The sequence below is a fragment of the Macaca mulatta genome, chromosome 2 (genome assembly GCF_049350105.2).
Source record: "Macaca mulatta isolate MMU2019108-1 chromosome 2, T2T-MMU8v2.0, whole genome shotgun sequence".
NCBI classification, from domain to species: Eukaryota; Metazoa; Chordata; class Mammalia; order Primates; family Cercopithecidae; genus Macaca; species Macaca mulatta.
In genome coordinates, this window is record NC_133407.1 from 170,707,926 (window position 1) to 170,724,514 (window position 16,589).

Here is a 16,589-nt window from a genome sequence, read left to right on the forward strand (position 1 = left end):
TCTAGATCGTGCCACTGCACTCCAGCCTGGGTCACAGAATGAGACTGTCTCAAAAAAAAAAAAAAAAAAAAAAAAAATTAACTATGCTGAGTACTCTTTAGTCTCAATTAAAATTTGAGAAAACACTTAAATTTAATATTAAGGGTAAACTAAACCACAGACAGAAAACAAGCAAGCAGTATACACCTTGGTCCTAGATGTTGTATTGTGGAATATTATGAGAATAAAATGGACCTTATAAAATAAGTCATTTGATAAAACTGAAGTGTTAATCATGTGTATAATACTCTACTGATGAAAACATGCTTTGGGGTTAAATGTATAACTATTATAAGAAAATATTTTCCTTACTTTCTTCGTTCTTTTAGATAGGTCTCTACCATGTCAACAAAATCTTCAGGTGCTCTATAGCCATAACCTGGCATGTCCACCACTGTAAAATGTTTTCCAACTTTGAAAAAATTCATTTTCTTTGTGTGTCCCTGATAAAGTAAATAGGAAAAAAAAGCTGTCTTAAGATAGGTCCTCCATCTACTTAATGATTCAAAGTGTTTTCCAGTTAATCAACAAATATTTATTAAAAGTCAAGTACATATAACCTTAACTATGCTGATGTTGAACAGGAAGAGAAGACAGAAGGGGCATGGCTGGAGATAAGTTTAGATGATACTACTTTTTGCTTCATTTTAAAAAAAGAATCTGTATGACTTAAGAAGAACTTTAGATTCCATATTAGAAACATATGGGCAAAATATTTTGGAGTCTTTCCTATTGGATTAACTCTTAGTGACAAATTCACCCTGTTCTAAATTGTGACTGCATCAGTCAACATTCTCTGATGAACAATATATCTCCACTTTAAAGAGAAACTAATTATGGCAAGGATGGGTTAAAATGCTTACCATCAGTCATACACATTTTCATAAAACCTAGATCCAAAGTCTGATCGTTTCCTATACCTAGACTATTGCTTCCCTAAAATCAAGATGTTTTGCATATTTTATTAGGTGGATTTTAGTGCTTTCATTAAACAATTTTTTACTGTATAGACAATATAATTACAAAATGTTTGTGCAACTAAAATTGATGCACAGATGATGAAAACTGGTTTATTCGTAGTTTTATGTCCATAGGACATATATTAATCAGAAAAGATAAGATTATGATAGGCAATTTTATTTTACTTTTTTGAGACAGAGTTTCGATCTTGTTGCCCAGGCTGGAGTGCAATGGCGCAATCTCAGCTCACTGCAACCTCCACCTCCCAGGTTCAAGTGATTCTCCTGCCTCAGCCTCCCGAGTAGCTGGAATTACAGGAATGCACCACCACGCCAGGCTAATTTTATATTTTTAGTGGAAACGGTTTCTCCATGTTGGTCAGGCTGGTCTCGAGCTCCCAACCTCAGGTGATCCGACCGCCTCAGGCTCCCAAAGTGCTGGGATTACAGGTGTGAGCCACTGCGCCCAGCATGATAGGCAATTTTAAAAGTTAAGCCAATTGTTTGGATCTTAGAACAAATATTACCAAAGGAAAGATTTTTATAAATGATTTTAAGTTCCCAGTCAGTTTACTTGTCTATAGGAAAATGATTTTAGAATTACAGATTGGGAATGTCAAGAATACATTTCCTCCATTGTACTCTCACAAAAGGAAGGAGATCACTCTACTTAGAAGTGATCATTTAGCTGATTTATTTGGTAAGGCAGGGCAGGAGTAAGGATGGGAGGGTTAAGGAATGGAAAGAATAATTAGCAATGGAGCCAGAGAATCATTTTATGAAGTGGGGAGCAAGAAAAGACCCAGTGAAGTTTCATGGAAGGGTTCCAACTCAATGAAAGGGGTGTGTGTGCACTCGCGCACGCACATACACAGGGATAGTGAACATTAGGGTTGGTGGAAAGGTTTACCATGGCCAGATAAGGTGAGAGAAAGTGGGGGTGATTTTGAAGAAAGGGTATCTTAGATACTGGTAGAGACTGCGTCATTGAGAAGAAAGCAGAGGGAATTAGAAAGTGATAGAAAGCTATTACAGCAGACTGGTTAGGAAAACAAGCACATAAGAATATGCTGAATGTGTTTGTGTAACTAATTCATGTACCTTATACCTTAAAAAAGATTCTAGGAGGAAAAAAGCGAGAAAAACCTAAAAGCCATTTCCCCTACAATCAGTGTAGAACTAGATGATCACTGTTACAGAAGGAAATATAGAATGACAATAACACACTTTATTTGGCAACTCTTTGCAAAATTTGGATAAAGAAAGATTTTCTGAAGATATTGTCTAGACTACTAAAATAAATCCAGCTACACTTCCTTTTCTTCAGAGAAATACACAGGCATTAGGATGTCTTACTTTATTACTTTTTTGAAAGAAATCACTTCTCTAGGAACTTAGCAATTATGATTTCTTATACCTTCCAGCATTTATTATTCATGTTAGTTAATCCAAGAGATAGTCCAAACATATTTAAAAACTTCAACGTACTGGTTTTTTGGAGACTCTGACTTCGACCTCAGGGGCCAGTGAAAATAAAGCCTTGATTAGGGATGATTTTCCAACATTGCTTCTGCCTATAAAACACACCTTATACAAGAAAAAAGAAGATAAGTACTAGCTGTATATGATATGCTGCATTAGATGCAAAAAACTTCAAATTCTAACATAGCTAATATTTATTGAATGAATTCAATGTGCTAGACACCATTTTAAGCATTCAGCATATATTCTATTTTTTTTTTACAGCATCCTAGGAAGTAGGTGATATTATCCCCTTTTTACGGATGAGAGAACACAATAACCCCAAATTATACAGCTACAATGTGAACGAGTTGGGATTTGAACTCAGGACATGTATATCTACAATCTGTGCTTTTAGTTTCACTACGCTACTCAAGAATATATGCAACTGTTATTACGTATTTCATATTTACAAAGCTTTTTAGGGTAAAAACTAAATGTAGTTCAACAGAACTAGATGAAAAGTACAACTACATGTTTGGAAGCACATTTTCTCAGGCACCCCCATGGTATACTGTAACACCACTGCAATTTAAAAACGTACTCTTTTCCCTTGATCTCTCTTGTTCCAATTAAGCTTTTCTCCTCTATAGTGTGGAAAACAACAGAATATTCTCGATATTAACCATTAATACACATGGCTCTGCTTTTGAACATGGTATTGAGGGAGTGGGGTACAATGCCAATCAGTTGTTCTCAATGACGGCCGTACTGCCCCTTGAGGGACATGTTGGAGATTTTAAGGGCATTTTTGGTTATCAAGACAACTAGGGGACATTTACTGGGCAGGGGCCAGGGAACCTATCCTGGAAAATTCTGGTCACTCCTTCAAAATTAATTGATCGGAGTCCTGCAAAAATTTTAAATGCTGTGCCAGAGCAAATCTAATGTTATTATGTAGATTAAACTGAATTTTAAAAACGAATTACAAAAAAGTCCAGTAATTTAGAAGCTTAAATAAAAAAGCAAGGGCTGTCTCAAAATCATTAAATAATTGAGGTACTCCTTGAATCCTGACTATAGTTCTACATATATTTACACAAAATATCTGACTATAGTTCTACATATATTTAGATGAAATATCTCTGGGCGATGGTGCACTTAATGTAAATACATATGGAGAGTTGAGATGCCTTTTAGCAGACTTAGAAGAGAATATCATTAAATTGCAGGACATGCAAAAATGCTCACTCATGAAATTTCACTAATAAACGTTGTTATAAAAAACTTTCCACATTATTGCCATCTAGAGATAATTATTATTTTTGCAAATGATAGGAAATTTAGATTAGGCGAAAGTTACTTATTGATAAGGACTATCTCATTTGTGAAACAATTACTCGTTTCCTATTATTCACTGTCTAAATTCTGTCTAATTTGTCTGGCATGTTTTCCCTACTTAAATAGGAGAAAAAAGGACAGAGTTAATTTTTTGAATGCTTAGTTTGGGTTTGAAAACCTTTTAAAGCACTTTTAAGTCTTCTATATTCATTCCCAAAATAATTTAAACTGTATACAGGCAGTCTGGCTTACAGCGGGTCAACTTAACGATTTTTGACTTTACGATAGGTTTATGGGGTATTGACTGCATTTTCTACTTACGATGGATTTATCGGGTATCCCCACGTACATGGAGCATCGGCGTATATCTATTTAGTTAAAATAATACATGCGCTCACACAAAGCTAGAAAATACAACAGCAAAATCTCCCGCGAGCCCGACAGCCGGGACAGCTGTTAGCGCTGTGACGCCGGCGCGCAGGTGAACCGTGAGAATCGCCTCTCACCTCAGGCCGGGGGAGGTCCGGGGCGTGGTCTATACGAATGGCAGAGCTGACGTAGTCGATGCGGTTCCCTTTAGTGGCCGTGAAGACGTTGTCCGCCCTCGCGATGTCCTCCGGGCTCGGGTCAAAGATACGCAGGTGAAGGTCTTGCCTCCTGTCGGGGGCGAGGAACCGCTCGACTTCCTGCAGCGGGTACAGCAGCTTCCTCAGCTGCTGCTTCGGCAGCCGCAGCACCTCAGCAAAGGCTTGGGACGTGCTGTTAGAGCGGCTCAGTAGCTCCAGCACCCCAGGCATTGCAAACAGCCTTTCCGCTCCCAGCCGCAGCCCGGGAGCCGCCATTCTCCCTTCCCAGAAGGCGGGCCGACTTTACTCCTGTGTCCTGGGTTGCGCGTGCGTGAGCGCCAGTTGCCGCCGCGACGCCTGCTGGGAGTTGTAGTCTCCTCTGGCCTCTTTCGTTCCCGTCTAAGCTTTTTGCGTTCAGTGAGCGGGAGGAGGGTGGAGGCAGGCGGTGACCTGCGGGGAACAGCTCACTGGGTTTCTTTAACACTTTGGGCTTAACGATTTTGTCTTACTGGAAGGATGTTTAACGGTTTCCAGAGGTTACTTACCTGGCCATGTGGCCCTTGAGTCTCAAGCGAAGGACTAGCAGTGTGAAGCTCTGATACATTCCAGGAACGCTTGATTTTCACAGTTTTTGGTTATCTTATTAACCGTTGACGTTTGTCATAAATCCACATCACTAGGATAAACACTTTTGCAAAAAAAGAAAAGAGCTGATGAGAAATGTGATTGTAAAAGCACCTCGTTTTCGTGGAAGGGACTGTTTGTATTTCCGCCTTCGCTATACCTGCAGGAAATGTCATTAAACTTCAGAGATTTCTTACAAAAACAATTTTGCATAGATGTTAGAGAATTGTTTCCTGGACCTTTCATAATATCATCTTATTTCAAAAGTTTCTCCCTAAAGCCGATCAGTGCTGAAATGGGAGATTCAGGTATCATAATGATGAAATGAATAACTGAAAAATATTCGTATATTAAATAAACTAGTTTTTCTAAAACCTCAGCAGCATATAGCAGAGAAAGGGTAACTCATGGTTTCTTGAGCTATTCCCCAGGTAGTTCAATAACTAAACAGGACAATTCTTGAATAAATACGATACAAAAGTTAATGAACAGAAAGAAGCAACGACTTTGAAGGCATCCAATACGGCAGCCTGATGTGCTGCTGGCTGGCTAATATTTTATTGATCTTTGCGTTAGAGTTTGGGGTGCTTTTCTGTTCGCTATTCTCGCTCCTGCATATATAAAAGTGTATATAACACTCTTATATACATCAGAAATTTGGGATTCTTATTACTGTGTATGTAATATACTTTGAAAGTGCTTTTATACATGCCATTTTGTTTTCAAATCTTGGAGCCCCAGATTTGGAAATAAGAGTATAAAAGAGTTTTGGCAATTCTTAGAAAGGTTTTAGAGGTGTTCCGGGATTAATAGACCTTAGAGTATTCATTTAATAATCATTCATGGTTCTGAATTCTAAATCATTTTGGGGTTCATTTGATAGGACAAATCATTTTAGAATTATTTGACAGGACAGTTTTTGCAACAAATTTTCTTGTCATACAAAGCTTGAAGGATCAAACAGTCTACTGGAAAGTATGACTAGTAAAACCACTTGACAATTTATATATATATTTTTCTCTTTCACTTCATCTTTTAAAAACATCTGTATAAACAAAGCATATGAAACTTCAGAAGGATGGTTTAGAGTTAATAATGCACTGTGTTTTCCCTCAACATGATTAAACTCTTTCCTAATTTGCAGAATTTTAAATATGAAACATACATAGCAGTGAGACATACTAGTAACAAGGGGTTAGAATTGGGAGGAATTAGTTAATAATAACCCCATTGTAGGGCTGCAATGGAAATTATCTGGTCTACAGGGAATTATCAAAGCCCAGGAAAAGAGGCTCACACCTGTAATCCCAGCACTTTGGGAGGCTAAGGCAGGAGGATCGCTTGAGCCTGGGCAACAAAACGAGACTGTCCCTAAAAAAATAAAAACAAAATTAGTATTGAAGGGAATGAAATCTGGTGGATAGGATGTTATGACAGAACTTTCTAGGTTCTGGCAATAGTACTGTGAATCTGTTGTTGTTGGCAGCATCTTGGTTGGAGGTGGTCTTTTTGTGTGTGGAGTAGGAGCTTAACCAATAAGTGTAGATCTAGCCTGCTAGATCAGGGCTAGGTCAGGGCTAAGATTCAGAATAGGGTTTTAGTCCAAGTAGGGAAAAGAAGGACTGTAGATTAGAAAACCTTGCTGTCTATTAATATGCGCCTCCCATTTACTGTGTCCAAAACGGAATTTCTAATATTCTCTAATTGTCTCCTAATCTGTAAGAGACAATGGCACCTTCATTTCTCCAGTTGACCTAGCCGAAAATCTTGGGAGAAATTCTGGACTCCTTTTTTCTGTTACCCAAAGTCCAAGTTGTTAACAATCCTCTTGGCTTTACCTTCAAAACATATCCTGAATTGGATACTTTTTAGCACATCCACTGCTACCACCCTGATACAAGCCACCATTATCTCCCACCTAGATTATTGCAGTAGCTTTCAAATTGATTACCCACCTTTGCCCTTTGCCCCCTTCAGTATATTTGCAACATGGTGATAGGGAAGCGGGGCAGGGAAGTGTGAGGAGGAGAAGGGCAGGTCCCTGGCTAGAGCTCCACCCCCGGCCTGTGCCCACGGACCTAGATGAGGACAGGCACTTCTGGCTTTGTGCCCAAATGTTGCATTTCCGAAAACCACCCTGGTCTGCTACGCCCCCATCCTGTGCCTATAAAAACCCCCGACACCTAGCAGGCAGATGTACAAGTGGCTGGACCTTGAGAGGAACACGTTGGTGGAAGAAGACAAGCTGCTGGATGTCAAGAGGACGTCGAGGGGAGCAGGCTGCCCACCAGCAGGCCATTGACCAGCAGAATGATGCAGAGTTTGGCAGGGGTGGTTAGAGGGCTGCTGAGTGGCTGAACTCCTGGGGAAAACCATTTCCCTTCTGGCTCCCCTTTCTGCTGTGAGCTACTTCCACTCAAAACCATGCACTCATTCTCCAAGCCCATGTGTGATCCGATTCTTCCAGTACACCAAGGCAAGAACTCAGGATATCGAAAGCTCTCTGTCCTTGTGACAAGGTAGAAAGCCGCCTATAGATGACAAAACTAAAAGAGCACACAGTAGCACATGCCCGCTGGGGCTTCAGGAGCTGTAAACATCCACCCCTAGATGCTGCCGTGGGGTCGGAGCCCCACAACCTGCCCGTCTGTATGCCCCCCTAGAGGTTTGAGCAGTGGGGCCCTGAAGAAGCGAGCCACTCCCTGTCACATGCCCTGCCAGGGGGACAAGAGTACTTTCCCCATTTGAATGGCAGCAACCATGATCCTGTTAAAATATAAGCTAAACCTCCAAGAGCCTCCTGTCTCACTCATAGAAAAAGTCCTTGCACTAACCTAAAAAGCTCTCCATGATCTTTCGTTTTCTTCTTCCACTCTTGTCTGACTTCATCTACATTCCAGCCACACTGGCTTCCTTGCTGTTTTTCAAGCAAGCCGTATACACACACCTGCCTCTCTGTCCTTGTACTTCTCCCTGGAATGCTTACCCCAGATAATCACATGGCTTATTCCCAGTATGACTTAGGATGTATGTGTGGCCAACCTTCTGAGAAAAAGTGCCTTCCGTTTTGATACCAAGGAGGTAGTTTACCACAAAGTTAACAAGGTTTTAAAAATTTAATATTACTTTGACAGGTGTTATACATCATCCCTACAATCAGCTTTTATTGCTAAAATTCATCTGCCCTAAATGTCGTAGTTATACCCTGTCATGCTCAGCTGAGAATAGAAGGAAGATAGGTAGGACAGGATCCTCTCAATTGTTCTTACTGCGATGTCTGCCTCTATAGCGAATGGCCATTGGGTCCAGAGTGATCCCAATTTATGTCCAGGTCCTATAGGTTTCAAGCTTATGGAATCCATCTAAGACATGAAGAAGGTAAGCTTTGTAGGCCTAGATAGGGAGGGGACATTGGGGATATCAGAGAACTCGCATCCTAAGTTAAACATGGTTTGAATGTCCTGACAGAAGCAAGAGCAGGGACTCTAGCAAAACTTACTTCTAGAACTAGAGAGAGGGAATGGATTAGGTCTCAGTGTCTGATTTCCGCTAGACCTTTCTTACCCTGACTTTTCCCCTTGTCTTAACAGCAATAATGAACATTTATTGAGTGCCTGCTATGCCAGGAATTTATCTGAGTACTGATAAACTATGAGAAAGACCTGGTTACTTTCAAATTGGGATCTCAAACTCTTGTATTAGGAAGAAAATACTGGGACAAAGGAAGATGAAAGAGGCTTTATTTGAAGGAGGATGATATGGGAGAAACTTCCACATAAATTACTTAAATTGTAATAACTACTATCTGAATGAATGATTTAAATTTAAAATACATTTAATTATATTTTTTCTCAGGTTTTCTGTGCAACGTTCATTTTAAAATTTTACTTTAGATATTATCTGACACATTGACACAAATTTGTGGCACAAGTTTGATTTGGTCACCTAATTTCTTCTTTTGTTTTAGAGACAAGGTCTCACTCTGTTGCCCACGCTGGAGTGGGCACAATCATGGCTCACTATAGTCTCAACCTCCTGGGCTCAAGTGATCTTCCTGCCTCAGCCTCCTAAGTAGCTGGGAGGACAGGCACTCAACCACCCTTGGCTAATTGTACAAAGTTTGTTTTTGTTTTTGTTTTTGTTTTTTTGAGAGACAGAGTCTCACTATGTTGCCCAGGTTGGTTTTGAACTCCTAGCCTCAAGAAATCATCTTGCCTTAGCCTCCCAAAGTGCTGGGATTATAGGCATGAGCCACTGCGCCCAGACTTAATTTCTTAGAGTATAAATTATTATTCTTGAGATTTATTATTTGTAGTACACATCTAGTTTATATCTTGTTGCCTTATTGGAAGTGAATGGAATGTTCTCTAACACCCTGAGGGGATGAGGCAACATTCACAGGCAGATATATTGGCACATATTCAAATTTTTAACTTATTCATAGGTAGAGTGTGTCAGGTGTTCCCAAGACTAGCTCCCAAATGAGGTGAACAAGGATGCACAGGACTCAGCATATAGTTGTACTTATGCCTATAATTTACCACAACAAAAGAATACAAAGCAAGCCTGGCAAAGGGAAAAGGCACTCGAAGTTTGGAGGAAGCCACGCGCAAGCTTCTAATCGTCCCCTAAGTTGCACAGGATGCAATTAATTCTGCCAGCTATGAGTTTTAACAACATGTGTGAAATGTTGTCTACAAGGAAAGCTCACCTGAGCCTAGGAGTCCAGGGTTTTTATCGAGTGCTGATCATATAGGCATCTAGTGCCTGTGTGACTGACTATAGTCACTGAAAGTTCAGATTTGCAGAAGGAAAACAGCATCGTGATGTACCACATTGTTTGTACAAATAGTTTAGATACAGTGAGCCACTTATCATGAATAGATCGTTTTCTATTCATACAGGAAACTGTTTACCAGTCAAGTTCTCAAATGTCAGCCCAGTGCCAATCTTGTAAACAAATCTTTCTAAGGGTAGCAGCCACAGGCCTGCTACGTGAACTGTTTTCTGCACATAGATTAAAGATAAAAACATTTAAAAATGAGAAGTTTCTCACCTGCACTTATTGTGAGATTGTATACTTGTAGGAAAGATGTATTCCAGGTTCTGCTCTAAATACAAGTGATTTCTCTGGAGATTTCTGAGAAAAGTGGGGCAGACCTTCTCTAGTCATATTAATAGGACATGGCAAAACTAGAATTATTCCTGTGGAAGGAGGTTGTAATCAAAGCTGCTGTCTCAGCCACCTATAATAAAATATGGGGCCTCTGGAGAGGAATGCAATGAATTGGTGATTCAACTGTGTGAACATCAGATTTAGCTGGAGTTGAGTGCAGCAATGTCCTTGAACATTCCCTCCAACCTCCTTCCCCATCCTCCTCTAGGGGCTGGACAATCAGATTCAAACAATGTTTTGTGATTACTCTCTAGAAAGGAACAATGCCTGGTGTAGTAGTACTAGGTGATTACCTCATAGGCAGGATCTCATGGTTGGTGGGCACACGAGTGGTTGAGCCCAGAATGCTGTGATACATCTCTCTCCTGCCTAGACTAGTATAAGTCAGAACCTGACCTTTCACTCCTCTCTCTAGGTATCTGTTATTTACCAAGATAGCTGATTTTTTGTTTTTTAAAGATAGCTGATTTTAACATAATAGTATAATCTCACAAGCTCACATTATGAACCCACAAGCAATAGAAGAAAAAATAAGAAAAAGATAATTCATTCTAGAGGTAATCAGAATGAATGGACTTGGCGGACAAAGAATTTAAAATAAAAACAGAAAATATCATCAGAGATAAGGGAATATATGGCAAATATGAAACAGGAAGCTTCTAAAAAGTACCAGTTGAACATATTGGATATGAATTATATTATTGTTGAAGTAAATTTCTCAATGGATGTGTTTAATAGTTGAATAATATTAACTTGAAGAACAAAATAGTGAGCAGGATAATTAGATTGGAGAATATTCCAATAAATATTAGGAAGGGATAAAAAATATAAAGAATTTAAAAGTTAAGAGCTGTGAAGGTAAAAAGAAGAAATTTAAATAACAATATTATAAGGGTTGGGCATGGTGGCTCACTCCTTTAATCCCAGCACTTTGGGAGCCTGAGGTGGGCAGATCAATTTGAGGCCAGGAGTAGGAGACCAGCCTGGCTGACATGGTGAAACCCCTTTCTCTACTGTAAATGCAAAAAATTAGCCAGGTATGGTGGTGCACACCCGTAATCCCAACCACTTGGGAGGCTGAGGCATGAGAATTTCTTGAGCCTGAGAGGCAGAGGTTGCAGTGAGCCGAGGTTATACCACTGCACTCCAGCCTGGGTGACAGAGCAAAACTCTGTCTCAAAAAACAAAACAACACAAAACAAAAGCAAACCAAACAATATTATGGGAGTACTTGAAAAAAATGAAGTAAAAGGAGGAAATTTACTGAAAATTTCCAGAATTAAAGATACTTTGGCTAGGAAGCAGAGCACTACATCTTACAGGTTTAATTGCTTTATCATATTTAGCCAAGTAAAAGAAAAATATTAAATCAAACAAGATTTTATCGACTTCCTTTTCTCAATACAGAACATTCAACATTGAAACGTTTTCAACAGTTTCATATTTCCTACTTCTTCTTTTCCCAATGTGAGATAATCATAACAGTATTCTTTAGACAATTTCCCTACACACATTTTGAAATCACATTAAATTACTCCAAGTTATTGGTAGTATATTAGTAAGTAAAAAGAAAGCATGTAAGAAAGAAAGATCACTAGTAGGAAAATAGTGATACAAACATAACTTAGTTGTCAATGGAGCATAAATTGTTTTAAGAAAAAAGTCTTAATGTAGGCCTTCAGACTTTTAAAATTCTTAAATTTCATGTATGGAATATCTGAGCTTTTATGTTTCAACAACCTAATCAGTGCTACAAGTGACCAAAATAAAAACGACTTTAATAAAACACATTTCAGAAAGTTGTAGTAAGGCCGGGCGAGGTGGCTCAAGCCTGTAATCCCAGCACTTTGGGAGGCCGAGACGGGTGGATCACGAGGTCAGGAGATCGAGACCATCCTGGCGAACATGGTGAAACCCCGTCTCTACTAAAAAATACAAAAAAACTAGCCGGGCGAGGTGGCGGGCGCCTGTAGTCCCAGCTACTCGGGAGGCTGAGGCAGGAGAATGGCGTAAACCCGGGAGGTGAAGCTTGCAGTGAGCTGCGATCCGGGCACTGCACTCCAGCCTGGGCGACAGAGCAAGACTCCGTCTCAAAAAAAAAAAAAAAAAAGAAAGTTGTGGTAAAATGGAAGCAGTCACCAAACACAAGTGTTCTGTGGCTTCTGGTATCTGTTTACCTTTTTGCTGCTGCCCACAAGTTAAATGATACAGTGATTTAGTTTTAAAAACCATGCTTTTGAAGCTGTAACTGCATCCTTCCTTTTCTAATCTAGTAGAGTAGAGATGATGTGAAATGGTCAAATTCAGGAAACATTTTAAAGGAGAGACCAAAAAGACTTACATGACAGATGAGGAAAAGTAAAGAATCAAGGGATGGGACTTTTACATGCAGACTAAGAAATTTAGATTAGTCTTCCCTCTCAAGCCAAGCAGAAAATCTAGATATAATCATTTTAAAAGTCTATTGGATGGTGTATCAGTGACCTAGCAAGGTAATGAATAATTACCTCACCAAGATTCAGAAAAAGAAAGAAATACAGATTGATGAAACTGGCATTGGAACTACTTTTATCCTGGGGATGTTTACTGATTGATATAGAAGAGCTAGTTGAAAGGTGACCAGTGCCTTTGGTAGCCTCTTGAAATGGGAAAGAGTGGTTTGGGATAGGATGGAGTGGAAAATAAAATCACCCCTTATATAGTGTCTTAGTCCATTTTGTGTTACTATACTGTAATACCACAGAATGGGTAGTTTATAAAAGAAATCTATCCCCTACAGTTCTAGAGGCTGGAGAGTCCAAGTTTGAGGGACTGGCATCTGGTAAGGGCCTTCTTGCTCATCATAACATGGTTAAGGGTATCACATGGTTAGAGAGCAAGAGTGTGCATGTCAACTCAGTTCTCTCTTCCTCTTATTATAAAGCCATCAGTCCCATCATGAGGGTCCCAACCTGATGACCTTATCTAATCCTGCTTACGTTCTGAATGCTGTACCTCCAATCAACATATGAGTTTGAGGATTAGTTTCCAACATGAAATTTGGATGACACATTCAAGCCATAGCACATAGACCGCAACCTACCTTTGAGTCATCTGATTGCACAGAAAATTCTAGTCCTTAAAACTGGATTAAGGTGATTCCTGATTGCTAGTGTTTATAGACTCCTGGCAGAAGCAAATGAAAATCTTCTCCAGAGGAAGACAAAAATTTGCAGGTCCTCAAATAATTTCCAATTTTTCTGCAATTTGAGAAAGAAAACACAATACCTGGCAGATGAGGAGACCAAACACAGAAAGAACCAATAGAGATTTACCCACAGCTACTTTAAATATTGGAATGATCAGAGACTTTAAAATATTATTTTTATGTTTCAGGAGACAAAGGACTAAACGTTTTGGTGGAAAACTAAAATTACAAAAATGGTAGCAGATTTGAATAAGGAATCAAATAGCCTCTGAGAACAGAAAAAAAAATAATAATAATACAGTAACCCAAAACTAAGAGGCTGAACTGAAATTTGAACCCAGGAAGTTCAACTTAGGAGCCGTAACCTTAAAAGCTACTCTCAAAATTAGGTGAAAAATTGTGACATTCTTAAACTCCAAATGTAACTAATTAGTGTTTAGCCAACTAAAATTATTTTTCAGTTATTCACTGAAAACATTATCTTATAAAAGTTAGACAGGATGGTCAAATATGTAATTTGGGGACAAAATTTTTAAGCCACTGATAAGATAAAACCATGATGGATCAACATAACATTTATCATTTCCTTGGGAAAGGCCCAATAAAATTGGAATAAAATTTCAGGTAAATATAAGCTTCTATGATTGATATAATTTTCATGCTTCATATTCTTTTGTTAGAAAGTTATGCAGAACGAATTTACTTATTAATACTGTCTGAGACATTTAAGGTAAACCCACTTGGCTCAGTCTAGAATATTTCTTTTTAAAATGTTCTATTCTTCTTGACTTTAATATTAGGGTGATCTGGAGATCAGATGATACTTGTCTCTCTTCAGCGTGCTTTGCCTTGATGTTAGTTTTAGCCAGGGTATATGACTGGGCTTCTCCTTTAAAAAATTTATTTCCATATATTCTGTACTTCTCAGTTGACACTTACAGATGAAAATTACCTGACTACCTCAGGTAGGAAATATCTTAATGCAGAGCTCCTTCAAGGTTATATTTTTGACAAGATTTTCCATTAATTTGGTTTCTTGGGAATGAAAGACAATTGGCTGAGTGGAATATCATTGTATTTTTGAGACTAGAATTAGAGCAGATTATTTTTCAACATTTATTCAATTGGCAGACAAACACTGTGGGGTACCATCAACCCCCTTCAGTAAAGGACTCTGTTGCTCCAGTGTTGTTAGTGTTTTCCACAGTTCAGGGATCGGCCTCTTCATGGATTGCCTTACCCAAGGTCGTGATCCTTCTTGCGGCTATAACAAATGACTCATAGATGCAGAAGTGTAAAGATCTGGCCATTTCAGGACAACAGAGGACAACTCTAAGGGGCAGTTTCAGCTCTATAGCTCCCCATAGGGTTAGCTGAGTCTGGTGTGGGGCTACCGTACAGTGTGATTTACTATACCCACATCAGTTTCTCTTCCTTCTTATCCCCAAGTGATGGTCTGAGGTTACTCCTTAATATAATAACAATCCTTCACATTCAACTCCATCTTGGAGTTTGCATTCCAGGGTACCCAAAAGTGGCAGTCTTGACAAATTTTCATGCAATGAGGTGGGGAATCTATCTTTTATCCATCCATCCATCCATCCATCCATCCGTTTATCCATTTCTTTACACTGCTGCTTTTAAAACAATTTTTACATTTTATAGAGATGGGCTGTCACTATGTTGCCCAGGCTCGTCTCAAACTCCTGGGCTCAAGTGATCCTCCTGCCTCAACTTCCCAAAGTGTTGGGAATACAGGCATGAGCCACCATGCCTGGCAGCACTGTTGTTTTTATTAAACCATCCTGGCAACTCAAAAGATTCATTTTTATTTTTTTCAGCACCATTTCTTCAAGGTATGATATCTGTACTCTCCATCAGGTAGTCATTTGTTATGTTTCAGCAGTTTCCAAAAGATGTAAATTAAATGTATAATGTTTAGGCATGTTAGCATCCTTTGTGATCAAAATCTTAATGTGCAGCTATTTTTGAATTTGCTAAATAAATTTACAAAAATCTTAGCATTGGTTTCATCAAACTATCTCCAGGGGGCAGCAGAGAGTAATCTTAATGCAAATAGAGGATTAGAAACAGCACAGGGTTTGCTTATTTGTTTAAACAAAACAGACCAATTATGAGAAGGTAAGGAAGAAAGAGTGAATGAATACATAAATAGATTCAGTAGGGATTAGGAATATGGGGGATGTATTGGAGACAAAACAGAGTTACCACCTTCAAAAAGTAGATAGTAAAGGAGAGACTGATTAGCCACATAGCTTAAGAAGTAGACTCCAAAGTGAGATTTCTTGGGCTTGAATCCTGTTTCTATCACTTATCAACTGTGTGGCTTTTGACGATTTACATAAGCTCTCTGCTTTGAGTTTCCTCAATAGTAAATGGTATTTACTATATAGGATTGTTGAGATAATTAAATTAGGTAATATTTATAAACTGCTTAGAACAAGACCAGGGTATTAAGCTTAGGGCTTGACAAATATTTGCTATGGATCTGACCAGTGAGATTTACAGTTGATATTTAGCTAAATATAAAATGTGATTACTAATTTCTCTACTCTGATTTTGCTTATTTTGATACTGCACACATTTGATTTTCAAACATCTATTTCTCAATTTTCCTTTTTGTATAATCTGTAAAATTATAATGAAAAAATAATCATTAATTCCAATATGATATATTTTTTCTTTTTAAGAATAATTTTTATGCATGTGACATAGATCAGCCATATATTAGGAATAAAAAATGTCAAGAAAAATCAATATAATAGTAGGTATAAAAATAGAAATATGGATTTTTTTGAGGCTCTTTTAAGTTACCATTTAGTCCATTTAATGATTGTCCATGGAGGAAGATAGAGGATTTCAGATAAGCCTTGAGAGCGTGGGTCAATGAAGGTTACAGAGAGGTGAATTGGAAAATAGAAAATGGAATATGGCCAGGAAAGCTGTCTTTTTATGCAATTGTATGTCGAATTATCGCATTTCTGTGGTAATTCATTAGATTCAAATCTGTAGTTATTGTACGAGGGGGCAGAGAGGAAGTAAAGAAAAGAGTAGAGTGTTGTAGAGTTTGAGTCCCTTAAAATCCTTTAGACTATTAGGTATTGTTCTTTTTACCTCTGTGAAATTGGTATATTACCACTTGGCTAGCAGGACAGAGTAGATTGAGGGAATTACGACTAAGTGTTTAGCTGGTATATTTGTGTGAGTATGTGTGT

The 16,589-nt window shown here is 38.6% G+C and overlaps 1 protein-coding gene across 4 annotated transcripts in view; it reads right to left on the reverse strand.

The window, feature by feature from the left end:
• The window catches only part of GTPBP8 (GTP binding protein 8), a 17,983-nt gene extending 13,309 nt beyond the window's left edge, over nucleotides 1-4,674 (reverse strand). For 2 of the 4 annotated variants that reach the window (XM_077990748.1, XM_001105772.5), the window contains exons 1-2: nucleotides 4,307-4,674; nucleotides 352-482 (exon numbers count right to left, since the gene is read on the reverse strand). In XM_077990748.1, coding sequence (XP_077846874.1) covers nucleotides 352-482; nucleotides 4,307-4,642 — 467 coding nt within the window. In that variant the 5' untranslated portion in view covers nucleotides 4,643-4,674. 4 annotated transcript variants of the gene reach the window in all.
• Nucleotides 4,675-16,589: the final 11,915 nt, after the last annotated feature.